The sequence below is a fragment of the Somniosus microcephalus genome, chromosome 8 (genome assembly GCF_052327205.1).
Source record: "Somniosus microcephalus isolate GS21.2 chromosome 8, FLI_Smic_1.0, whole genome shotgun sequence".
Lineage (NCBI taxonomy): Eukaryota > Metazoa > Chordata > Chondrichthyes > Squaliformes > Somniosidae > Somniosus > Somniosus microcephalus.
Window position 1 is genome coordinate 59455692 of NC_140994.1, and position 26335 is coordinate 59482026.

At 45.7% G+C, this 26335-nt stretch overlaps 1 protein-coding gene across 5 annotated transcripts in view; it reads left to right on the forward strand.

The window, feature by feature from the left end:
• The window catches only part of blnk (B cell linker), a 260778-nt gene that overhangs the window by 72312 nt on the left and 162131 nt on the right, over window positions 1–26335 (forward strand). The window contains exon 1 of one of the 5 annotated variants that reach the window (XM_085994754.1): window positions 12992–13273. The exons of 3 other annotated variants lie outside the window; for them this stretch is intronic. In XM_085994754.1, coding sequence (XP_085850880.1) covers window positions 13260–13273 — 14 coding nt within the window. In that variant the 5' untranslated portion in view covers window positions 12992–13259. Of the gene's footprint in view, window positions 1–12991; window positions 13274–26335 lie in introns of those variants that run through there. One more of the 5 variants, XM_085994756.1, reaches the window with a different exon arrangement.

Consider the following 26335-nt stretch of genomic DNA (forward strand, 5'->3'; position numbering starts at 1 on the left):
AGTTTTACTAGGGCTCCTTGATGCCAGACTCGGCCAAATGCTGCCTTGATGTCAAGGGCAGTCACTCTCACCTCACCTCTGGAATTCAGCTCCTTTGTCCATGTTTGGACTAAGACTCTAATGAGGTCGGGAGCCAAGTGGTCTTGGCAGAACCCAAACTGGGCATCAGTGAGTAGGTTATTGGTGAGTAAGTGCCACTTGATAGCACTGTCGATGACACCTTCCATCACTTTGCTGATGATTGAGAGTAGACGGATAGGGCGATAATTGGTCAGGTTGGATTTGTCCTGCTTTTTGTGGACAGGGCATACCTGGGCAGTTTTCCACATTGTCGGATAGATGCCAGTGTTGTAGCTGTACTGGAACGGCTTGGCCAGAGGCGCGACTAGTTCTGGAACACATGCCTTCAGCACAATAGCCGGGATGTTGATGGGGCCCATAGCCCTGGCGTGTCAACCAGGTTATTTACATAAACCCTGACATGCGTGATACTTTGCTTCATTAGAGATACCTTATCAACATCTCTCATATGCTCAATGAAGATTTGGGTATCCTTACCATAAAGATGTCATATTGTACTTCTTTCATTGTAAACATGTGGGCCTGCATTTTCCTTGCTTTGGCAGCATTAAAAGGATTAAACTGGGTCGGTGTGGCTTACTACACAAACTCAGCCCAAAAAATGAGGACCACAATTTTGCTCTGAAAAACACTGTGTTGCAGATGCATACGGTGGATTTCCACCACCTCGCCATCATCTCTATCGTATGTGTGGAAACCATCCCACTGTCTGAGCATGAGATCTGTGCTCCAAAATTATTGTTCATTTGGAGTCTGGGACCATAACATCTCGATTCCCTGCTGGTTCCCTCTCTTCCACCCCCAGGTCCTCATAGGGGTAAAAATTGGTGCCCCGAAAAAGTAAGCGCCCCCGCGGCCGATTTTCCCAGGTAGCGCCCCAAGAGGTTACCACCGCCGCTAACCTCCCACTGAATTTCACGGGCGGCGTTGGCAACACTGCGCCCGGGCGCTAGTTGCTTTGCGCCGCATTAGCGCCCTCTTAGGGCGCTAACGGGAGGCGTAAAGCAACCGAAATTTTTCCCCTGAGTGTCTCTGCCTCCACCACTTCCATCAGTACCGAGTTCCAGGTCCTCACCACTCGCTGCCTAAAAAAAGTTTTCCTCACGTCCCCCATGTATCTCTTGACCAAAAATCTTAAATCTGTGTCCCCTAGTCCTTGTACAATCAATTAGTGGGAACAGCCTTTCCCCGTCTAGCCTATCCAAACCCGTCATAAACTTGTACACCTCTATCAAATCACTCCTCAACCTCCTTTGCTCTAATGAAAACAAATCCAGCTTCTCCAACCTGTCCTTGTAGCTAAGATCCCCCATCCCCGGTGTATTGATTTGTATGTGGGTTCAATGACGACACATTCATGAAAGAGAATGACTTTTTATCTAAAGTATGTTCAACTCAGTTAACAGCATTACAGGAGACACCATCTTAGAGATCCATCTAAAACGAAACCAAAACTAAACTGCTTGACTCTCACATGCCCTCTGCTGGTCAGGCATAAATAATCAATCAGGCAAATATACTGGTAAGGCATAAATAATCAAACAGGCAAATACCATCACTATTTGCTGATATCATTACATCTCCCTTTCTTAAAACAAAAGTATTTTACTTTTATCTAACAACACGTTTTCTTTGTATTACTCTGCATTTTAACTGTAACAATTAATGAACTTACATTATCATTATCATTATCAAAGTTTTTTAACCTTGTTTTGTGTGTTCACATGAAACATGTAAATACACTAGAACTTGAAGAGAGAATAAGATAACATTACTTCCTTCTATAACAAGAGTCCTTAAACTTGCTCAATGAGTCTCTCAGGAGGCTTCACGTGTCTTGAGGATTTTCTGATTGATTGTCCTTGAATCTGAGTTGTTGCCTCCGATGATGATTTCTCAGCTGTGTGATCAGGTTGTTCAACAGTATCAGTCTTTTGACCTGCTGTGTGATCAAGTTGTTCAACAGTATCAGTCTTTTGACTTGCTGTGGCTGGTCCCATGAGAAGATCTCGACGATTTCTTCGCAGAACAACACCCTCATCTGTCTGAATGGTGTATGATCTTGGTTGAACTTCACTCAGGACAGTTCCCTTCTGAGTCCATATGTTTGTTTTGTCTTTGAACCTTACTTGGTCACCAGTGTGGAGTTCAGGTAGGTTTTGTGTTCCTCTATCATAGTAGTACTTTTGCTTTTCTTTCTGTTGTTCTTTGAACTTCCTCACTTTCTCCCCCTCTTTTGTTTTCAGGAGGTTCTCCGGGATGGGTAGGTTTGACCTTAGCAGACGTCCCATTAGGAGTTGGGCTGGTGACATACCACACTCGAGCGGCGTTGTGCGGTATACAAGCATGCTCTGGTAGAAGTCAGTTCCACTGTCTTTTGCCTTGTACATCAGTCTTTTCACTGTCTGGACCGATTTTTCCACTAGTCCATTGGACTGTGGAAAGTGAGGACTTGACGTTGTGTGGACAAAGTCCCACTCTTTGGCAAAGTGTCGGAAACTTGCATTGTAAAACTGGGGTCCGTTGTCTGTGAAGACCTCGCTTGCCACGCCATGTCTGGAGAATATGGCTTTCATACATGTTATCACAGCATCTGCAGTGGTGGTGTACAGTCTACAAACCTCTGGATACAGGGAGTAATAGTCTGTGACTACAAGATAGTCCTTCCCTTGACATACAAATAGGTCAGCGCCTACCTTCTGGTAAGGTCTGTCTGGCGCTGGGTGTGGCTTTAGTGGTTCTACCGGATTGCTTGCTCGATATTTCAGGCATATTGCGCAGTTTGACACCTCATTTGTCACATCTTGGTTGATTCGTGGCCAGTACATCACCTCTCGTGCTCTTTTCTTACACTTTTTGATTCCCAGATGTCCTCCATGGATCCTTTTTAGCATCTCTTTTCTTAGACTCTTTGGGATAACTATTTTACTTCCTTTGTAGATGATGGCTTCGACCACTGATAGTTCCGCCCTGCAGTTCCAGTACTCTGCCATGTCAGGTGAGCAGTCTTGCTTCATGTTGGGCCATCCATCCAAGATGCTTTTCCTCAGTCGTCTCATTGTTTCATCTTTGTCTCAGTCTTTATGAGCTCCATTTTTGCATCTGCTATGGGCAGTGCACTTGTGATCATGTCCACGTAGGCGTTCACTTTTTCATCCATTTTGCTGTTTGCGGGCTCACTTGGGTCAACAGCTCTGGACAACGTGTCTGCTGTATACATCAGCTTACCCGGTGTGTACGCAACATTCAGTGTATAGCGTTGCAGCCTGATCATCATTCTTTGTATTCTAAGCGGACAGCTATTTAGTGGCTTTTGGAACAATGCAATCAAGGGCTTATGGTCAGTCTCTACACTGATTGCTTGTCCTGACACAAACTGGTGAAATCTTTCACAGGCGTATGTGATGCTGAGCAGCTCCTTTTCTATTTGAGCATATCGCGTCTCCGCGTCTGTCATTGAGCGTGATGCATATGCAATAGGTTGCCAGTAGTCATATTTTTGCAGAAGAACGGCACCGAGCCCACTCTGTGATGCATCTGATGATATCTTGATGGGTCTCGCTGGGTCATAAAACCTCAGAACTGGCTCCTCTGTGAGCAGTTTCTTTAGATCACTCCATGACTTTTCATTCTCATGATTCCATTCCCATTCTATGTTCTTTTCAGTTAGTCTTCTCAGTGGCGCCATCTTTTCTGAGAGGTTGGATATGAATTTACCCATGTAGTTGATCATTCCATTAAACCTCTGCACGTCCTTTTTGCATTGTGGCTTTGGCATATTCTCAATGGCGGACACCTTTCTGGGATCTGGTCTGATGCCCTCACTGCTAAGGATATCTCCCATGAATGTCAGTTCTGTCACCCCGAGCTGGCATTTCTCTCTATTCAGCTTCAGGTTTGTTTTCCTTGTTGCTTCCAGCACTTTTTTCAGTCTCTCGTCATGCTCAGTTCTCGTGGTTCCCCATACTATGATGTCATCCATTGATGTATCAACTCCCTTCAGGTGCTCATAGATCATATGGATAGTTTTGTGATACACTTCAGGAGCTGAGGCAATGCCAAATGGTAACCTTAGGAATCTGTATCTGCCAAATGGACTGTTGAACGTGCACAGTCTTGAACTTGCCTCGTCCAATTTCATCTGCCAAAATCCTGATGATGCATCTAACTTGCTGAAATACTTGCATTTGCAAACTGTGCCATGATTTCCTCACGTGTAGGAAGCTTGAAGTGCTCTCTCTTTATTGCTCTGTTTAGATCTCTTGGATCCAGGCAAATTCTGAGCTTTCCATTCTTTTTGTCCACAACGATGAGGGAACTCACCCACTCAGTTGGCTCATCTATCTTCTGAATCACGTTCAGGCTTTCCATCCTGTCCAACTCTGCCTTCAGTTGCTTTTGAAGAGCAAACGGAACTTTTCTGCATGGATATATGACCGTTGGCATACTTTTATCTACTCTGATCGTGTGTTCTCCTGGAAGGCAGCCTAGACCCTGAAATAGGTCATTGTACTCTTTCATGCGTTCATCATAGGCTGTCTCTCCTTCGCTTTCCACAATGAGGACTCTCTTTACCAGGTTCAGTCTCTCACAGGCTTTTAAACCTAGTATGGCTTGCACATCCTTTGGCACCACGATTAATGCTCGTGTGTGCTCTCTGTCCTTGTGTGTCACTTTGACAATGCATCTTCCTTTCACTGGTATATCAGTACCTGCGTATCCTGTCACTTTCACTTTTATTCCATGTATCTTTGGTCTGGGTCTAATTTTCTTAAAATCAGTCTCTGATATCACATTAACTTGTGCTCCAGTATCCAATTTAAATGGAATGTGTATGTCATTCACTTTTAGTGTCAACATCCAGTCTCTTTTTTCTTTTTTCTTTTCAGACACAACATCTACATAGAACTCCTCTATCTCGCTTTCATCTACTGTATGGACCTTGCTTTGTTGCACTTGGTTCTTACAGCAACGGGCATAATGGTTGTTTTTGTTGCAACTATTGCATGCTTTACCATATGCGGGACACTTTTTTGGTGGATGCTGTGTACCGCATCGACTACATGACTTTCGATTGCCCCTTTCATTTTTGTTCGCTGGCCACGCCTCTTTTTTCACATTGGCGCTCTTTTTGTTAAACGGTTTGTGTCCGTTCTTTCTCACTGCATCCACGTTGCAGCTACTGTCACTGAACAGCTCCATCGCCTGCGATTTCACAGTCTCTGTAGCCCTACACAGTGCTATGGCTTTTCCCAGGTCTAGATTTTGCTCTCTTAGCAGTCTTTCCCATTATCTGGAATACCACACACCAGTCTGTCTTTTAACAACGAGTCTGTCAGTCCCCCAAATTCACATGTTTTGCTTCGGTTTCTCAGTTCAGTCACACACTGATCAATAGTCTCTCCCGTTTTCTGTACACATGTGAAAAATCTGTGCCTCTCAAACGTCACGTTACGTTTAGGTATGCAGTAGGCCTCAAACTGTTCCATTATTTTATCCAACTTCATTTTGTCTCCATCAGCAGCGAATGTGAAGTTATTATACACTTCCAGCGCTTCATCACCCACGACATGTAAGAACACTGACGCTTTCATTTTATCACTTTTCTCGTCAGCTCCGATTGCTGCTAAATACAACTCCAAACGTTGTTTGAACCTCCTCCAATTTTCAGCCACATTACCTGTCAACTGAAGCTTCGCCGGTGGGAGTAAACCTTCCATTTTTTCACTTCGTTAGCTATTCTCCAATGGTAAGTAACGATGTTCTCTTTTGGCTGCTAATATGTGGAGAGCTGATTTAACTTCAGATTTTTCCTCTTCATCTCTTTCAATCACTTCTTCTGACACCATGTATTGATTTGTATGTGGGTTCAATGACGACACATTCATGAAAGAGAATGACTTTTTATCTAAAGTATGTTCAACTCAGTTAACAGCATTACAGGAGACACCATCTTAGAGATCCATCTAAAACGAAACCAAAACTAAACTGCTTGTCTCTCACATGCCCTCTGCTGGTCAGGCATAAATAATCAATCAGGCAAATATGCTGGTAAGGCATAAATAATCAAACAGGCAAATACCATCACTATTTGCTGATATCATTACACCCGGAACCATTCTGGTAAAACTCCTCTGCATCCTCTCAAGTGCCTTCACATCCTTCCTAAAATGTGGTGACCAGAACTGGACGCAATACTCCAGTTGTGGCCTAACCAGCACTTTATAAAGATTCAGCATAACTTCTCTACTTTTGTGCTCAATACCTCTATTTATGAAGCCCAACATCCCATATGTTTTGCTAACCACTCTCTCAATATGTCCTGCCACATTCAGGGACCTATGTACATTAACTCCCAGGTCCCTCTGCCCCTGCACACTCTTTAAAATTGTGCCATTAAGTGTATATTGCCCCTCCGTTCTGCCAAAATGCATCACCTCACAATACTGTGGAGGAGGAATTCCTGGAGTGTTTACGGGATGGTTTCCTGGACCAATATGTCGAGGAACCAACCAGAGATCAGGCCATCTTAGACTGGGTATTATGTAACGGGAAAGGATTAATGAGCAATCTTGTTGTGCGAGGCCCCTTGGGTCGGAGCGATCATAACATGATCGAATTCTTCATTAAGATGGAGAATGAAGTAGTTGACTCAGAGACTAGGGTCCTAAATTTAAATAAAGGAAACTATGATGGTCTGAGGCACGAGTTGGGTAGGATTGATTGGGGAATGTCACTCAAAGGGTTGACGGTGGATAGGCAATGGCAAACATCCAAAGACCGCATGGATGAACTACAGAATTTGTTCATCCCAGTTTGGCATAAAAATAAAACAAAAAAGGTGATTCAACCGTGGCTAACAAGGGAAATTAGGGATAACATAAGATCCAAGGAGAGGACATATAAATTGGCCAAAAAAAGCAATAATCCTGAGGATTGGGAGCAATTTAGGATTCACCAAAGGAGGACAAAGGGATTAATTAAGAAGGGGAAAATAGAATATGAGAGTAAGCTTGCAGGTAACATAAAAACTGACTGTAAAAGCTTTTATAGATATGTGAAGAGAAAAAGATTGGTGAAGTCAAGCGTAGGTCCCTTGCAGTCAGAATCAGGGGAATTTATAATGCGAAACAAAGAAATGGCATACCAACTAAATACATATTTTGGTTCTGTCTTCACAAAGGAGGACACAAATAACCTCCCAGAGATGCCGGGGAACATAGGGTCTGATGAAAGGGATGAACTGAAAGAAATCAGTATTTGTAGGGAAATGGTGTTAGGGAAATTGATGGGATTGAAGACCGATAAATCCCCGGGGCCTGATAATCTACATCCTAGGGTACTTAAGGAAGTGGCCCTAGAAATAGTAGATGCATTGCTGATCATCTTCCAACATTCGATGGAATCTGGAACAGTACCCATGGATTGGAGGGTAGCTAATGTTACCCCACTATTCAAAAAAGTTGGTAGAGAGAAAACGAGGAATTACAGACCGGTAAGCCTGACATCAGTAGTGGAGAAAATGCTAGAGTATTGACTTGGATAGAAAACTGGTTGGCAGACAGAAAGCAAAGAGTTGGAATAAACGGGTCTTTTTCCGAGTGGCAGGCAGTGACTAGTGGGGTACCGCAGGGATCGGTCCTTGGACCCCAGCTATACACAATATATGTTGATGATCTAGACAAGGGAACTAGATGTAATATCTCCAAATTTGCAGATGGCACAAAGCTGGGTGGGCGTGTGTGCTGTGAGGAGGATGTCGAGAAACGCCAGGATTATTCGGACATGTTGGGTGATTGGGCAGAAACATGGCAGATGCAATATAACGTGGATAAATGTGAGGTTGTCCACTTTGGTGGCAAAAACAGGAAGGTAGATTATTATCTAAATGGCAATAGATTGGGAGAAGGGGAAGTGCAACGAGATCTGGGTGTCCTTGTGCACCAGTCGCTGAAGGTGAGCATGCAGGTGCAGCAGGCGGTTAAGAAGGCAAATGGTATGTTGGCCTTCGTAGCGAGAGGGTTTGAGTACAGGAACAAGGATGTCTTGCTGCAGTTGTACAGGGCCTTGGTGAGACCACATCTTGAGTATTGTGTGCAGTTTTGGTCGCCTTATCTGAGGAAGGATATTCTTGCCATGGAAGGAGTTCAGTGAAGATTCACCAGGCTGATACCTGGGATGGCAGGAATGACGTATGAGGAGAGATTGGGTCGATTGGGCTTGTACTCGCTGGAGTTCAGAAGAATGAGAGGTGATCTCATTGAAACTTATAAAATTCTGACTGGACTGGACAGACTAGATGCAGGATGGATGTTCCCGATGGTCGGGGAGTCCAGAACCAGGGGACACAGTCTAAGGATAAAGGGTAGGCCATTTAGGCCAGAAATGAGGAGGAATTTCTTCACCCAGAGAGTGGTGAACCTGTGGAACTCTCTACCACAGAAGGCGGTGGAGGCCAGTTCATTAAATATATTCAAGAAGGAGTTGGATATATTTCTTAAGGCTAAAGGGATCAAGGGGTCTGGGAGAAAGCAGGGACTGGGTACTGAATTTGGATGATCAGCCATGATCGCTATGAATGGTGGAGCAGGCTCGAGGGGCCGAATGGCCTACTCCTGCTCCTACCTTCTATGTTTCTATGTTTCTCTGTATTAAATTCCATTTGCCACTTGTCTGCCCATTCTGCTAGCCTTTCTATGTTCTGTTGCAGTCGATTGGTATCATCCTCACTGTTTGCAACAACCCAAGCTTGGTGTCATCGGCAAATTTAGAAATTCTACTCTGTATTCCAATATCCAGGTCATTTACATATATCAAAAAAAGCAGTGGCCCCAGCACTGACCCTCCAGTCTGAAAAACAGCCATTTACCACAACTCGCTGTTTTCTGTCCTTAAGCCAATTCCTTATCGAAGCTGCCACTGACCCTCCTATTCCATGAGCCTCAATTTTGTTAACCAGCCTTCTATGTGGTACTTTGTCAAATGCCTTCCTAACATCCATTGCATTCCCTTCATCAATCCACCCTGTTACTTCATCAAAAAATTCAATTAAATTAGTCAAACACGATCTGCCATTTACAAATCCATGTTGGCTCTCCTTAATTAGCTTAAACCTCTCCAAGTGCCCATTATTTTTCCTTGATTATTGTTTCTAAAACTTTACCCACCACTGATGTTAAACTGACTGGCCTGTAGTTATTAGGATTGTCCTTACACCCTTTCTTGAACAATGGTGTCACATTTGCCACTTTCGAATCCTCAGGCACCTCCCCGCATCTGGGGAAGATTGGAAAATTATGGCAAGCCCTTCCAGTATCTCCTCCCCCAATTCCCTTAGCAACCTGGGATGCAAGCCATCTGGACCAGGCGACTTATCCACTCTAAGCATACCCAGCCTTTCTAGTACATCCTGTCTATCTATTTTCACCCCTTCCATTGCTTTTACTTTTTCCACTTCTACCGATATCATGCTTACTAATGCTCAGTGCTTCACCCAGTGAAAACCCTTCTGACTCGCTAACTACTTCCTTCTGAGTGGGTATCTCTGGACTGGTGCTTGAATATTTAAGATGTTATTAAGCAGTTGGTGGGGGCAAGGCAGGAATTGTGCAGCTTGTAGTGCTTCTCTGACTACTTCTCCTCTTAGCCATTCCCAACGATTTTCGAAATACAAAAGCTTCGTTAGCTATGTAAACAATCACGTCTCTTTGAAGAAATAGTGGCTGAATCAATGGCCATTTAAATATTTTGACATGCCACAAGAAGCTAAAACTAACTGTGCTCCCCTTGCCCTGCCTCTACCAACCTGCTCTTGGTACTTTGTCTCCCATGTCCTCCATCTCCGACAGCCTATCCTGTGTGCCTTTGAATGAGTTCCAAAGCTTCCTCCTCGTGTGCACTCAAATTTTGAAAACTCTCTGTTCCTCCTCCAATTGAATTACTTTTGTTGCTGGTTGTGTGCAACGCTTTCCTTAGTAACAACAGAATGCAGTGCTGAAGGAATCTGGTTGGTAACTACACTTCTGTTCACCCAGTGCCTGCATCCAAACCACGGTTGTAATGCCTGCAGTTACGGTAGCATAGTGGCTATGTTACTGGACTAATAATCCAGAGGCCTAGACTATGTAAGTTCAAATCTCAACACGGGGAATTTAAATTCAGTTAATTAAATAAATCTGGAATAAAAAGCTAGTGTCAGTAATGGTGTGCCTATTGGATTGTCGTAAAAACGCACCTGGTTCACTACTGTCTTTACCTGGTCTGGCCTACATGTGACTCCAGACCCACAGCAATGTGGTTGACTCTGAAATGGTGGCTCACCACCAAGGGTAATTAGGGATGGGCCAGTGACACCCACATCCCAGGAATGAATTTTTTAAAAAGGTACAGACTCCCCTTAAACACCTCCTTCAAGACCAACACAACTCTCTTATGGCTGGCAATGTGAGTTTACACAGTGGTATGGGGTTAACCAGGTTCTAGAGGTTACTTGTGAATAAAGTGCAGGTTTCCTTTCACCCAGTTAATGACACAGACAGGGCGTGATAGGTAAGGAGGTGAGTCATGCTCAATTATTTTTATAGGTTTTGAGTGTGGAATGGTGCTTTCACTTAACTTGGCCAACCTTGCGGGATCATTGAAGCCGTTTGTGTTCTGTGCGGCAGTGATTGTGATGCTGGGGCTTTCACTGACGGTCTCAGCAATCTCCCTACATAATGTTTGTACCATCCTCTTTCTGTTCTCAGTCCCCAGGGGTCCCTTCCCCCCAGCCCTCACTTCAGCGAATAGAACATCCACAGGTTATATCAGGAAATCTGGGGGTCAGGGTAACAAAATTAAAATGCTGTTATGGGAACCCGCATGGGTCCAGCTATACCTGTCGTTTTAAGGGTATGTTGAAAACTCTTTGTTTCAATCCCACTGACATCTTCTTCCATTACATTGATGGCTGTGTCGGTGGTGTTTTCTGCACTCATTGGGGTAGATATTCACCTTGGGCGGTAGCACAACACTGGCGGTATCGCATCAGCTGCCCATTATACACCCCACCTGATGTTCAGCTCCATTGATTTCATACTCATGTTCCATTTGTCTTTAGTTCTGAGGAAGGGCTATAAGCCTGAAATAAAAACAGAAAATGCTGAAAACACTCAGCAGGTCTGGCAGCATCTCTGGAGAAAGAAACAGATTTAACATTTCAGGCCGACATCCTTTCATCAGATAAAAGGTCATCGACATTGAAATATTGGCATGGATATTAACAGGAGTGGGTTACTTAGACGGGGGCACGGAGTTTTGAGCAGGAACCTGGAAGTCCGGATTTCTCCGCCTGCTCCACGGCATGTGTCTTTTGTCCTTGACTGGTTCCCATCCCGGAAGTCAGCCTGATTGACAGGCTGGGCTTCCAGTCGGGCGGGGAGGACTCCGGAGCAGGCCACAAGAGCAGGCAGATCCAATTCACTCCTGCTCCTCCTGGCCCACAAGCAGTGTTGTAAAGACACTTGCCTTCTCCCCAAAAGAGTCCACGCCTCCCTTCAGCTGCTGAGTTTCCCAAGGCCTGGGAAACCCAGTCGGCCAGGGTTAAACCTGCAAAGCAGCTTAAATCAGAGGCTGCAAGCCTCATTCAAATATTTAAATTGCCAACCCTCCTCCTGGGTGTGGGTTGGCTGCCCACCCCTTGTCCCGCCTCTGTTAAACCTGGAAGGAGGTGGGTTGGGGTCGGGTTTGAGATTTAAAACATTTTAACATTTGACCCAACCCCCAACCCACCCGGTTTTGGGTGTTAAAAGTTCACCCCGTTAACTCTGTTTCTATCCCCACAGATGCTGCCTGACCTGCTGTGTGTTTCCAGCATTTCCTATTTGTATTTCAGATTTCCAACATCCGCAGTATTTGGTTTTGGCTATAGCCTGAAATCTTAGTTTATCTTTTCTCTCCACTGATGCTGATTGGCCTGCTGTGTATTTGCAGCAACTTCTGTTTTTATTTCAGATTTCCAGTGATTTTTTTGCTTTCTAGCTGTTCACACATAATTACTTCAAAATTGCTTCACTGCCTCCAGTGGAACAATTGTGCCAATCCCCCTCGAGTGTAACATGATGCCTCACTCTGAGGGCCGCATACTTTTATAATAAAATCCTGTTCACAAGTCAGTGCTTGCGCCACTGCCTGGGCTCAGCAGCCAGCACGCCGTATCATTCCAAGTGATTTTTAGGCTCCAAGGAACTGGAAAAGTAAGAATAAGCCTCAGTGTTCGCAGGCATCCTAATGGATTTCCCGCTCCTGAGGGCCGAAAATCCATGATCCCGCTCTGCCAGCGTAACAGTGGGGGAGTGGAACCTGATCGGCGTTAATTAGTTACACTCCGGACCCCATCAGAATAAGCAGGTGTCCTGGCTGGTAGCGAAGTAGCTCGGCTGGGTGGAGGGGTGTTGGGCAGCCACCGAGGGCTAGAGGCAGATGGAAGGAGAAACGACCCCCGTTTCCTCTTTCCTCATGACCGGCTGCTGTAAAGAAACTGCCCTCTCCCACTTTGGTGGGCCCCACATCCACCGCCTGAGGCACCAGAGGCAGGACGGGGGAGAATGCCAATGGTATCATTTATTTGACATCACCTGGAAAGGGGGCAGATTCAGGAAATGCCCACCCCTTCTACCCGAGGAAACCCTGGCACAGGACAAACGGGGCAGAGACCCAGTGTAACCGGGTCTCACCCCAGAATCCACCTGCCATCAGATAGCCCAGATTTTCATGACGGTAAGATCTAAAAGAGTGCCAGGTGATCGGAGGAAGTCACAAATATAATCACCAGGAGCTTTCCTGGAACATTGCCTTAACGACACACCCACAATTGTCAGGCTAAATCTCACTTCACCTGTAATCATTAACATAAACAACAAGGAAGTTTCAGACACAGCCTCAGCACTAATTGTGGATGCAGTACTGCTTTGCCTTTAACTCTGTAAAATCTTCAAAAGACTTGATATTGATGCTTCTTCTCTGAAACGATAGTGAAAGAATGCCCTGGGAGAAGACTTACTAAAAATTATTTTCCTACTTCCTTTTTCTACTGACTTTCTACAAGTGGTTTTGTCTGTCAGACTACGACGAGAGCTAGAGGCTATAAAGTGTTACCAGCAAGTGCAGGAATAGTCGTCAACAGCCAGGTGCAAAGTAAGATGAAAGGTGTAAGGTATGCGTTATTTCTGAATTTGATAAGTTGATAGACATTTGTGAAGCAAAGTGTTGACTACTGTATAATCTGTTACAGCCTTTAACCACTTATAGTCAAATAAAAATTTTGGGGATCAGTGCTAACCTCAATGGAGAGCCCAAAATAATCTAAATTTCTGTGAGTAAATGAATTTGGACCACTTTGATGTTAAATGCCGATCCTTCAAACAAAGGTGTGTGGGAATGCATAGGATCTACTATATACTTATATATATATGCATAGGATCTAATTATACTACATATATGTATGCATAGCATCTAACTGCACTTATATATATGCATAGGATTGAACTACACTTATGCATACGCATAGCCATTGTTCTGCTTGAAGTTTCTCTGGTGCCTGACTGGAAACAGAAGCAAAAGAAAGGCTTTTTTTTTCAATTTTCCTTCTTGGTGGTCTAGTGGGGAGAGAATGCCCAATCTCTGGCTAACTGAGGGATTGGGGGATCCTAACTCTTGAAATCAAATGCTGCTGTGTACTACTGATCAGTGTTTTTTTCTAAAATCAATGATGAAGCGTGCCCTCTTCAAAGATGTACTCTAGTAATACAGAAGGCACAGCACTAGATGTGCCTGGCTAGATTTCCTCTTTGAGCTACTAAGGATCACGATTCAACCCATTTTTCATTGAAGCATCAACGGAAAACAAAATTCCCTCCTTTATCCTCCCCTCTTCCTAACAGCCTACTTAGGGAGTTGATAGTGATGGGAAGTGTTTGACAACCTGGGAATAAAAGCTGTGCTGCACCATTCCTGACACTTGGCAAGGAGTACATTTCAGGAAATGAAGAAAAACTCACGAGCCGGGATTCTGCTGCTCTCCTGCTGAAGTTGAGGCAGGTGATCAGGAGAAATCTCCCAGAAATTTCTGGCATATGTTTGTTGCATTAGACACCATTATACAGGACTGAGCTCCTAGACTGTTGAAATAAAGAACAGATTTGCCTTCCAAAGTTAGGCTTTATTAACTTTAAAATCGGCAGCATATCTTTCTACATCCAGTCCCAACTAAAGCTAGAAAAGGACTGAATTTAAGGTAGCCACAACACATCATGTGATCATCAACTACCAATGAGATTACAACACATATCCCAAGGCAGTTAACAAACAACGAATCACAATACTTTTACTAATCAAGGAATAATCACCACAACTGTAAAGCAAAATTAGGTAAGCAGTATCCGCGGTTACTCAAAACAATGGTTGACTACATAAACAGTGTAATATTTCCTGTTTCTGCAGAGTATGTTTCATTTGAAAAAAAAGGCTAAATATAATGAGTTTGAGAAGCCAATAATACATTAAATGAAGATTGATCAAGTTAATTTACTAAAATTATTACATTATGATAGCATTAATACTGGAAATGTATTTAAGTAATAGGAGAAGGTGTGAACTTATCAGGAGGAGGAAATGTTAGATATGAAGAGTTGAAAAAATGACCAGAGATTGGTATCAATCACTCCTGACAGTGAGTAAAGGAGAAAAGGCCTGTCCAGAGATTGAACCCAAGGGGAATGGTAGGGAAGGGCACAGATGATTCTGCTCTTCAGAGTTGGGCAGCCAGAATCAACTTAATTGTTCAGCATTGTTAAAAATAAAATCAGCCAACTAATGTACAACGTATGGACCAATTGTAGTTTTTGAATATATAATTGTATAAAAAATCTTGTTCTGTATTTCATTTATGATGGTCACATAACACAGTGCTGAGTGAAACCATTGAAATGTAGCTGATGATTCTGTGTTAATGTGTGGTTTAATTCTAGCACTAATTATCCCTCGTTGTAAGACGAGTGCCAGAATATGTTATTAAACTTCGAGTTCGTCGTCGTATATGTCTTCACACTGTTCCCTTTGGGGAACTGTATGAAGTGGTGGAAGGATTTCTGGCCACGATTAACGCTCCTTCCGTGACCGTAACCATCTTCGTACCAGCCATTAGGGTGGTTAGTCCTATGGCGGGAGGGTTTTACGGGCTCCCACAACCCATACGAGGGGGGGGGGCCACCCACACCCACGGACGCAAGTATCCCGCTGGATGTCAACCCAGAATTTAGAGCCGGAGCTCCGACTCCACTTGCCGGGACTGTCTGGAGCGGGGTTCGAAACCCTACACCTTCTGGCCCAGCGGCGGGGATGCTACTGCTACGCCAAAGGCCCACTCCAACTTCGAGTTAAAGGGGATCTTGCTAACCTGCCTTTGTTGTTATAATATTTTTATCAGAATTCTAATTGAATGTGGTAAATTTCACTGTGTAATTTACGAGAATTATCTTTTTTTCCATATTAAAATGTAAGAACTAAGTTCTCCATTTCACATCCTCCGTATGTTGTAGGAGTATAACCTGCCTTGATGGCTGAGTGCACACGTGAAAATATCACCATGATGTAGAAGATAGGCCATGTTGCACACGGTCTCCTTCTCTCATTTACAACAGTTGAGTTTTTCCCAGCTAAAGGTTCGTTGTGTCTTGCTTCAGACCTCTCATTGTCAAAATCTGGAACAAAGCCTCCAGCCTCTCTACAGGAGTAGCTATTAGTCAGCTGATAAGAGCATCGAATGTCACATTCTTTAATCCAGTTTGTCAAGGTTTTTGTGCTTTTATTTCCGGTTTCCCATAAGACTAAGGTGTCGGCTCCAGATGATGAATCTCTAGAAAATATCATACTAAGCCTTTTCAAAACATGCATATAAAAAAAATCTAAACTGATCTCTTTAGGTTGTATCGTAATACCAGTGACCAATCTTATTCACCTTAGATGGGCGTATAAGCAAGTAAACAAAAACAAGCAAGTGTTAGCATATAGAGGGCTACGGCACGCTCTGCAATTATACAGAGAAGGTACCCGGGTTGCCTGTGGTTGTACAGTACACCCTTCAGCACTGAGCCATGCAATACACTGCCTGCATCAAAGGTAAAGTGCTTCCATAGTTGAGTCAGTACCAACATCTTCCAGTGGCATTACTGTGCAAAATGCAATCGTGATCATGGACTCTCCTGATCATTGCATAAAATAGTAATCGCTTAATCTAGGAAACACAATGCCAAATTTGTCTTAGGTTCACAAAATGCACTTATAAGGAACAGCTGCAATGTGTTTACAGAACAAGATAGACGAGCAGATCCAGTCATGCCAGTCAGGCATCGCTGAACAAACATTATCACCAAATATAGTGCCAAGAAAGCAAGATAACATCAGCTACCTGGAACAGAAAGCTGTTCTCTCCTAATTAGGTTGAACTTTTTCTGTTGCCTCAAAAATGAGTAGTTTGTTTATTTTGGTTGACAATGCTGCTACCACAATTGCTGGATCTCACTGATTCCAATTGAAAGGTTCATTTAGCACTTCATAGGTTAATATGCCCACGATTTGAACCTCTTTGAACATGTGAGTTGATTTCTAACATGGAAATGACACGGTTCTTGGCGTTGGTGAACTGCAAGCCCTCTTTGTAGATCAGCTGTATCTGATTATTATTCTGAAAGGCAGGCCTTCGGACTCAGAGACCCTGATGTTGTTATGTATTGTGCGCTCTCCTCCCACCTGTGGTGGCGCTGTCACAGCAGATAAATGGTTGGGTGTTCTCTTGGTTAAGTTTAGCTCTCTTTGTTCGGAACTCTCCAGAACTTCCCTTTCCCTTCGAATAAAGCACTTCATGTTTGAATCTCTGAGTTCTGAGTTCTAATTGTGTCTAGGTAAAAAGGTACCGACACAACAAAGTGGCGACGAGGAGCGGATGAATCTGCGTACGTTACGGGTGCAGTGAGTAAACAGAAATTTAAATTTGAAACGTGAGATGGCTACTATATTAAGAAACATCGGTGATTTTGATGAAAATGTGGAGCAATGGAGCGCTTATACGGAACGTTTTGACTATTTTGTCTTGGCGAATGCGGTGGCAAACGAAAAGGTCGTGCCTACCTTTTTGAGTGTAATGGGGCCGAAGACATTCAATTTACTTCGCAGCCTTGTGCAGCCAGATAAGCCAGGAACTAAAACATATAAGCAACTAGTGGAAATTCTTGGAGCACATTTTTCACCAAAACCTCTGGTTATTGCTGAGAGATTTAGATTTCACAAACGGAATCAAGAGGAGGGGGAATCAGTGACGATGTTTATTGCTGCTTTAAAAAGGTTGTCGGAACACTGCCAGTTGAAGGAGGTGCTGAATGACACCATTAGAGACAGACTTGTGTGTGGTCTGCAAAGTGCAGCCACACAGAAGCGCCTTCTTACTGAGGACAACCTTACTCTTGAAAAGGCCATTGAAGTTAGTGTCTCCATGGAGATGGCGGAAAAGGAGGCTCACCAGTTGAGTTCAACAGGGAGAGTTCACAAGGTGTCGTCTGAGCCTAAAGGTGCGCAGAACGGCACATGTTACCATTGTGGGAAAACGGGCCATCACGCTAATGACTGCTGGTGTACGGAGCTGGAATGCCGAAATTGTGGCAAAAAGGGTCACATTGAATGCGCCTGTAGAGGTAAAAAAACAGACAGAGCTGGGAAGCATGGAAGCAAAATGTCTGTATTTGGACAAGAGAGGAAAAAGAGTGTTCATTCAGTGCAGTATGATGGAACAAGCAAAACAGAGGGGAGCGACACCTCTGAGGAGGAAGAGGTGCACATACTGACGGTTGCAGGTGGTTCAAATGGCTACTGGGTGTCACCACTGGTGGAGGGACAATCAGTGCGGATGGAGGTGGACACAGGCGCGGCTGTGTCCCTTGTTTCAGACACTGTCTACAACAAAATGCTAAAGCATCTTACCCTTCAGCCAACAAACATTGTGCTATAGACGTAAACCGGCGAACCTGTAGCCATGAGAGGCGCCATTGAGGTGACAGTTAAATTGAATGGACAGACTGCAAAACTGCCACTGTATGTGGTAAAGGGAAATTACCCATCGCTACTGGGACGTGCGTGGCTAGAGAAAATCACGCTGGACTGGCCTGCAGTCTGCATGATGTCAAAAGGGGAGTCAGGTCTGACTGCAGTGTTAAACAAACATGCAGAACTCTTCAATGGGGAACTTGGGAGCATGAAAAAGATCAGCGTGAGACTGGACAGCAAGCCAAAGTTTCACAAAGCCCGACCTGTACCCTATGCAATTAGGCCAAAGGTTGAGGCTACCTTGGAGGCCTTAGTCGAGAATGGAGTCCTGGAGCCTGTGAACGTGAGCAAATGGGCCACACCCATTGTTCCTGTCCTGAAAAAGGATGGATCTGTTCGAATCTGCGGGGATTTTAATGTGACTATTAACCCGGTGCTGTCTGCGGAACTGTACCCTCTTCCCCTCATTGATGATCTTTTTACGGGCCTGGCCGGAGGGCAAAAGTTCAGCAAAATAGACTTATGCCAGGCTTATCTACAAATGCATGTCGATGTCAAATCAAAGAGAGCTAAACTTAACCAAGAGAACACCCAACCATTTATCTGCTGTGACAGCACCACCACAGGTGGGAGGAGAACACACAATACATAACATACTCCTCCCCTCTTAAATAGAAGGTGTAATGTCCGCGGATCAATAATACTCAGACTGCAGGAGAACAATAAAACAGGTATTTACTGAACAGAGAGTAATTCAAGACTGAAGTACAGAAGCCTGCTATGGCTTTATATACAGGGGTGGTCACTGCCGGTACTGCAGTATAGAATCAGTTCTTCTCTTAAAGGTACATACACAACAATTCCTCCCCTTTTAGATAAACAGTACATAACATTCATTTAACAACTAAATAATAACTAATTACAATTACAATTTTCTCTGTACTATATACATCAACTGAAATAATCATTTATAAGTTCAGTCTTTGAGGAGGCTTCCTGATCCTGACTGGATAACGCCTTTCTCGAGTATCCTGTTCTTGCGGCGGAGTTGATTCTGGCTCATTGTCATTGGTTGGTTCGTCAGCTTCCAATACCACTGCTTCTGAGGTAGACGCAATCTGTACTTCGGGTTGATTACCAGGTGCACCTGCTCATGGTATGGGTTTGGCTTGTTCCTGTGACTCTAGAATCTGGTCAGCATGGCGTCTCACGATGCTCTCTCCAACGTCCACTGTGTACATTAGTGGTCCCTGCTGTGTGCATATCGTTCCTGGCTGCCATTTTTCTGTTCGGTAGTCGCGGGCCAAGACTGGTTGCCCTATCTTGAAGCTCCGGGTTGGCTTCTCATTTATGTGCTGGAATTGCTTATCCTCAACATCTCGTCTTATGTTTGGTTTGAGCAAATCCAGGCGACATCTTAGCCTTCGGTTGAAGAACATTATGGCTGGAGTTTGGTTGGTTACTGCATGTGTCGCATTCCAGTAAGCAAACAAGAAATTATCCACCTTGTGTTGTAGCGGTATGTCGTCATTATGCATTGCCTTTATTGCCTTTTTAAAGGTCTGAACAAACCTCTCAGCCAATCCATTTGTGGCTGGATGATATGGGGCAGATGTGTAATGTGTCACCCCATTATTCCTCAGAAACCTCCGGAGATCCTCGGACACAAACTGTGGCCCATTGTCGGAGCAAATCTGTTCTGGCAAGCCATTCCTGGTGAAGATGGTCCATAGGACTGCAATAGTTTTCTCCGTGGTGGTGGAGGACATTTTGATGACCTCTGGCCATTTTGAATGGGCATCCACAGTGATTAGGAACATTGAGTCCATAAATGGACCAGCAAAATCAAGGTGTACCCGTTGCCATGGAGATGAGGGCCGCTCCCATGGATGTAGCGGGGCCTGTGGTGGAGCGTTTTGGACCTTCTGGCATCCTGTGCATCTCTTGGTCATATCCTCGATTTCTTTATCGATTCCCGGCCACCACACAAACGCCCTGGCTAGGCTCTTCATTTTTACCCCTCCCAGATGACCCTCATGAAGCTCATTGAGCACTCTATCTCTCAACTTGGGTGGAATTACCACTCGGGATCCACACATCAAGGTACCCCGGCACACTGACAGCTGTTCTCTCCTTGGCGAGAATGCTGGCAACAGTGAGTCGCCATGTGCTGGCCATCCCTTCACCGTCAAATCATAGACCCGAGAGAGTGTCGGGTCATTTCGGGTTTCCTTCTCTATACTTGAGTTTGTAACAGGTAGACATTCGACTATGGTCGCATGGAATATCTCAACAGGGTCCACTGCAGATTCTTCCTCTACCGTAGGCAACGGTAGGCGCGACAGCCCATCAGCGTTTCCATGCTGTTTCGTACCCTTGTACTCTATGTCGTACTGATGTGCCCCTAGAAAAAGTGACCATCTTTGCAGCCGTTGTGCCGTCATCACTGGAATGCCCTTCTTTGGGTTAAAAATGGAGACCAGGGGCTGATGATCAGTCAGTAGGGTGAATTTCTGCCCGTGCAGATAGTGATTGAACTTCTTCACCCCCCACACCAGGCTGAGGGCCTCCCTGTCAATCTGGGCGTAGTTACGCTTGGCTGAGGTTAACGAGCGCGACGCAAAGGCTATTGGCCTCTCTGAACCGTCAAGGAATTTGAGTGACAGCACCGCTCCGATGCCGTAGGGAGACGCATCACATGCTAACCGAATCGGTAGTGTTGGATTGTACAGGAAACTTTGTGCTATCCGGCACCCATGGGACCGAGCTACTGCCGTTTTTTTAAAAGCTCTAGATAGACCAGCGTCAATGTTATCAGATAGGAGCTTTTCATCGCAGTATCTAACCACAAACACTGTTGCTCAGCAACAGCTTGTAAACACTCGGCCCGTGGCTTGGAAGCGTCTCTGAAGCTGTTGCTAAGATACAGAGACGCTTTCTAGAGCCTGCCGTGTCTGACCACAAACACTGTTGCTCAGCAACAGCTTGTAAACACTCGGCCCAGTAGCTTGGAAGCATCTCGGAAGCTGTTGCTAAGCGACAAAGACGCTTTCCAGAGCCTGCCTGTGAAAAGAATGCTCGGAGAAAAAAAACCTAACCAAAACGGCTGCTGATTTCTGCCGTTAGATCAAAGTTGCCGGACATTCAACTTCTGGATAGCTCAAAGTTTCCTGTAGTGGGCCAATACTTCTTTTGAAGTGATTAGGCATTTACATTTCTGAAAGGCACGCTTACACTCATCACTCCATTTCCATTTTACTCCAGTTTGCAGTTGGGCGTTCAGTGGGTGCAGAATTGTAGATAAATTCGGCAAGAACTTATGGTAGTAGTTCACCAACCCGAGGAACGACCTCAGTTGCAACACATTTTCCGGTGCTGGAGCCTTGACTACAGCCTCAATCTTGTCCGGCGACTTATGCAACCCTTCCTCATCAATCATGTGGCCACAATACGAGATTTGCCTCCTGAAGAACTCGCATTTGGGGCGGTTGGCTCGTAGCCCATATTCCTGTAATCTCGTGAGCACCTGCTCCAGGTTGGCAAGGTGTTCACTGTCATTTTCGCCCGTAACCAGGATGTCGTCCAAATAACACTGGGTCCCCGGGATCCCTTGCAGGACTTGTTCCATCACCCTCTGCCAAATAGCCGGGGCTGATGCTACCCCGAATACCAGTCGAATGTACTGGTAAAGGCCTTTGTGAGTGTTTATTGTTGCCGTTACTCCTTTTAGAGTCCCAAGTCCTTGTTGGAACACCTCTTTCGCGTCAGTTAGAATTTTTGACAGTCGTCCAGGTGTGACGTCATCATCCTTTTTATCAGTCACAGTTAGTGCCTGAATGGAATGCCAATCCAATTGTATTTTTTGGATCCATTCACGTCCCAATAGTGGTGGTCCTCCATCCGGTAGTATATATAGATACAGTTTCTGTGTTTCCTTGCTGTTGTATTCAACTGGCACCCTTATTTTTCCTCTGGGGTAGACTTTTTGCCCCGTGTATGTCTTCAATACAATGGACGTGTCCTTCAAGGGTATGTGTGAGAATAGCCGCTCATAGTCTCGTCGATTCATGACAGTTAGGGCTGATCCTGTATCCAATTCCATCTTTACTTGGGACCCTGCTATCATGAGGGTGACCCAAATGGTTCGGTGATCCTCCCTTGCGATCACGTTGTGTAACTTTAGACAACTTAGTCTCCTGCTCCCAGAGTCATTATCACTCTCCTGATCTTCCGAACTACTGTCTGTCATTTTTTTTTACTTTCTTGTACTTTTCCTTAGTAGTTCTTGTAGTGTTGGTTTTCTTTCCCGACCTGCAGACTCTTGCTATATGTTCCATTTTCCCGCATTGCCTGCATACTTTGTCCTTAAACCAGCAGCCCTTCTGATCATGGGTTGTTCTGCCGCAGCGATAGCACTTTTCTGCTCCATACGCCATTTCGTTAGCGCTGTATTCTTGTGGTTTCTGTTGTATTTCCGCAGCTCCCCGTGCTGCTGCTTCGTAGGATACTGCCACGCTGAAAGCCTGTTCTAGCATCAGGTCCTTTTCCGAAAGTAGTCGTTTCTGGGTTCCTTCACTCTGGAGCCCGCAGACAAACTTATCCTGTAAGGTGTCTGCCAGTCCTGCCCCGAACTGGCAGTGCTTCGATAACTTGCGTGGTTCCGTAAGATAGTTAGCCTTGTTCTCATCTTTGTGCTGGTTTCTTTTATGGAACTTGAATCTTTCTGCTATCAGCAGCGGTGTAGGGTTTAGGTGTTCCTGTAAGATATTAACAATCTCTTCAAAACTTTTCTCCATTGGTTTAGCTGGGGTAATTAAATTCCGCAATAGGCCGTACGTTCTTGCGCCCATCAAATTTAATAATACCGACGCCTTCTTTCCATCGGCCACTTCATTGGCATTGCAGTACACTTCAATTCTTTTCACATACGTGGTCCAGTCTTCTACCTCGTTGACGAAAGCAGTGATACTGCCACTCTTCGGCATCTTGGGTGATTTAAAATGGCGCCTCCCGCGCTTTTTCTTCTTCCCCAATGTAATAAAATGACGCCTCCCGCGCTTTTCCTTCTTCCCCAATGGAATAAATGGCACCTCCTGCGCTTTTCCTTCTTCCCCTTGCTGCCACGCTGCTCCTAGTGTTCTACAGGGTAATGGCGGTGACCCGCGGCTTCGGCGCGTCTCACTTTTCCTTCCCCGTGTTCTATCCTCTCCACGCTGCCCTGTTCTTGAGCACCGACCGTGCCCTGTGCGCTCCACCCTCTCTCTCTCTCTTCCTCCCGACGACGCTGCACGGCCCCTTTGCAGAGCCGCTCGATCGAGCCCGAGCCCGCCGCAGTCCGGAAGGGTCAGCGCACTACCTGCTACCAGCACGACTTGCTGGAACACCTCGACTGGGGAGCCTGGCCCAGCTCTCCACAGCCTCCCCTGCAACTCTCCGATGGATCCCTGGGCAGTTGCCCGCAGTCGACGCCCGCCGTTCTGACTTCGACCTCCAAGAAGCTTCTCTTCAGGGAAAAGATCCCCGTGAGGTGATGCAGTACTGCAGGTGAGTTCAAACCTGCCCGTCGCCAGTGTAGTGTCCGAGGATCAATAATACTCAGACTGCAGGAGAACAATAAAACAGGTATTTACTGAACAGAGAGTAATTCAAGACTGAAGTACAGAAGCCTGCTATGGCTTTATATACAGGGGTGGTCACTGCCGGTACTGCAGTATAGAATCAGTTCTTCTCTTAAAGGTACATACACAACAGAAGGTCCACATTATTCCTCAACAGGTAAGTTACTTTCAATGCACTCAACTAACCCAAGGTAGAGGTAGACTGCCTCAACCCCTGACTTTACCCTGGGGTTTATTCTGCCCCAGTCTTGTGGGTAAGTCGCTAAGCGTACAGATCCAAGCGTCTTGGAGGCCGCCGCTCTCAGACAGGATACCGGCGGTCATCGCTGGCTTCCACAGCAGTAGGCATTGACACAGGCCTAGACAGAGAAGGTGCCTGTGTCAGTCGAAAGTCAGGAGTTTGCACTTCCTGTGTTGGAGAAGAGCACTGTGGCTGCTGACAATTGTGACACACAAGGGGCTATACAGGTACTGCCACCTTCCGTTTGGAATTACGTCGGCCCCTGCTCTATTCCAAAGGGCAATGGATCAGATTTTGAGTGGACTGCCAGGAGTCCAGTGCTACCTGGACGACATCCTTGTCACTGGGACAAATGAGGAGGATCATCTTCTGAACTTGGATGCGACACTACAACGACTGAAAGAGTACGGACTCAGAGTTCGTAAAGACAAATGTGAATTCTTTCAGTCTTCAGTTGAGTACCTGGGGCATGTGATTGATGCTACTGGCCTGCATAAGGCGATCGTGGAGGCCCCAGCACCCCAGAATGTGAGCCAGTTACGTTCATTTCTGGTGCTACTTAACTACTATGGGAAGTTTATTCCAGACTTAGCAACATTGCTGAAGCCGTTACATCAGTTGCTATGTCATGTCAAAACATGGAAATGGACTGAACTGTACAACGAAGCTTTCGCCCAAGCAAAGAAAGCATTGCTGAAATCGGAGGTCCTGACACACTTCGACCCAAAGCTACCCGTGCAGCTAGCATGTGATGCATCACCATATGGTGTGGGAGCAGTCATATCCCACAACAAAAGGACCTTGGAGTGCATGTCCACAGATCCCTGAAGGTAGCAGGCCAGGTAGATAAGGTGGTTAAGAAGGCATATGGAATGCTTGCCTTTATTAGCCGTGGCATAGAATACAAGAGCAGGGGGGTTATGCTTCAACTGTATAAAACACTAGTTAGGCCTCAGCTAGAGTGCTGCATGCAGTTCTGGTCACCACATTACAGGAAAGATGTGATTGCACTAGAGAGGGTACAGAGGAGATTTACAAGGATGTTGCCGGGAGTAGAGAATCTTAGCTATGAGGAAAGACTGGATAGGCTGGGTTTGTTTTCGGTGGAACAGAGGTGGCTGAGGGGAGACCTTATTGATGTGTATAAAATTATGAGGGGCCTAGATAAGGTGGATAGGAAGGACCTATTTCCCTTAGCAGAGGGGTCCAAAACCAGGGGGTACAGATTTAAAGTAATTGGTGGAAGGTTTAGAGGGGATTTGAGGGGAAATTTCTTCACCCAGAGGGTTGTGGGGGTCTGGAACTCACTGCCTGAAAGGGTGGTAGAGGCAGGAATCCTAACCACATTTAAAAAGTACTTGGATGTGCACTTGGGATGCTGTAACCTGCAGTGCTACGGACCAAGAGCTGGGAAGTGGGATTACGCTGGACAGCTCTTTGTTGGCCGGCGCGGACACGATGGGCTGAAATGGCCTCCTTCTGTGCTGTAACTTTCTATGATTCTATATATAAAATTAATTAAAATGGCATTTAATTAAATATTTTAAACAAAAATGTAATTTTAAAATGTATGGGGGAAAAATTGAGTTGTGCTCCCTTTGGGGCACTAACTTCGTCCGGGCGCTACTTTTAGCCCCCCCAAAAAATTAGCACCCCCGCGGCCGAAATTCATCGGTAGCGCCCCAAGAAGTAAGCGGGTCGCTACTGGAAGCGCCCCGCCTCCCTCTTGGGGCACTGCGAGTGAATATCATGGCGCTACGTGTCACCGTACTGCAGGCCTTTCTCCCCTTCTTAAAGGGGAGGGGCCTAGCGCAGCACGACCCGGGGCCCAGCTGGGCCACCAGGGATCGGAGTGCTGGCAAAAGAGCCCGGCACTCAGGAGAAGTGCCGGGCTCACGGAGTGCAGCTGGCACTCCGCGGGGGGGGGGGTGCTGAAGAGGAGGCCGCGGACGGCAAGGGGGCAGGTGCTGTCAGGCGGCCAGCAACAAAAATGGCCACCAGGCACCTCACCTTTAATTAGCGCCACCCCAGCCGCAGGCAGGCCCTCCTGACCCCATCGGACATAGCATCCGGCAGTAAGTCAGGGGGCGCTACTGAAGATCGAGCCCGGGCGCGAGCGGGGCGCTGCGCACGGCATTGACATCATCGCCAGTGCCGCGGGGCGCTAACGGTTACCGCCGCCACTAACTTCCCGCTGAATTTCGCGGGAGGCGTTGGCGACGCCGCGCCCGGGTGCTAGTTGCTTTGCGCCCCGTTAGCGCCCTCTTAAGGTGCTAACGGGAGGCGCAAGGCAACTGAATTTTTCCCCCTATATGTTTTAACG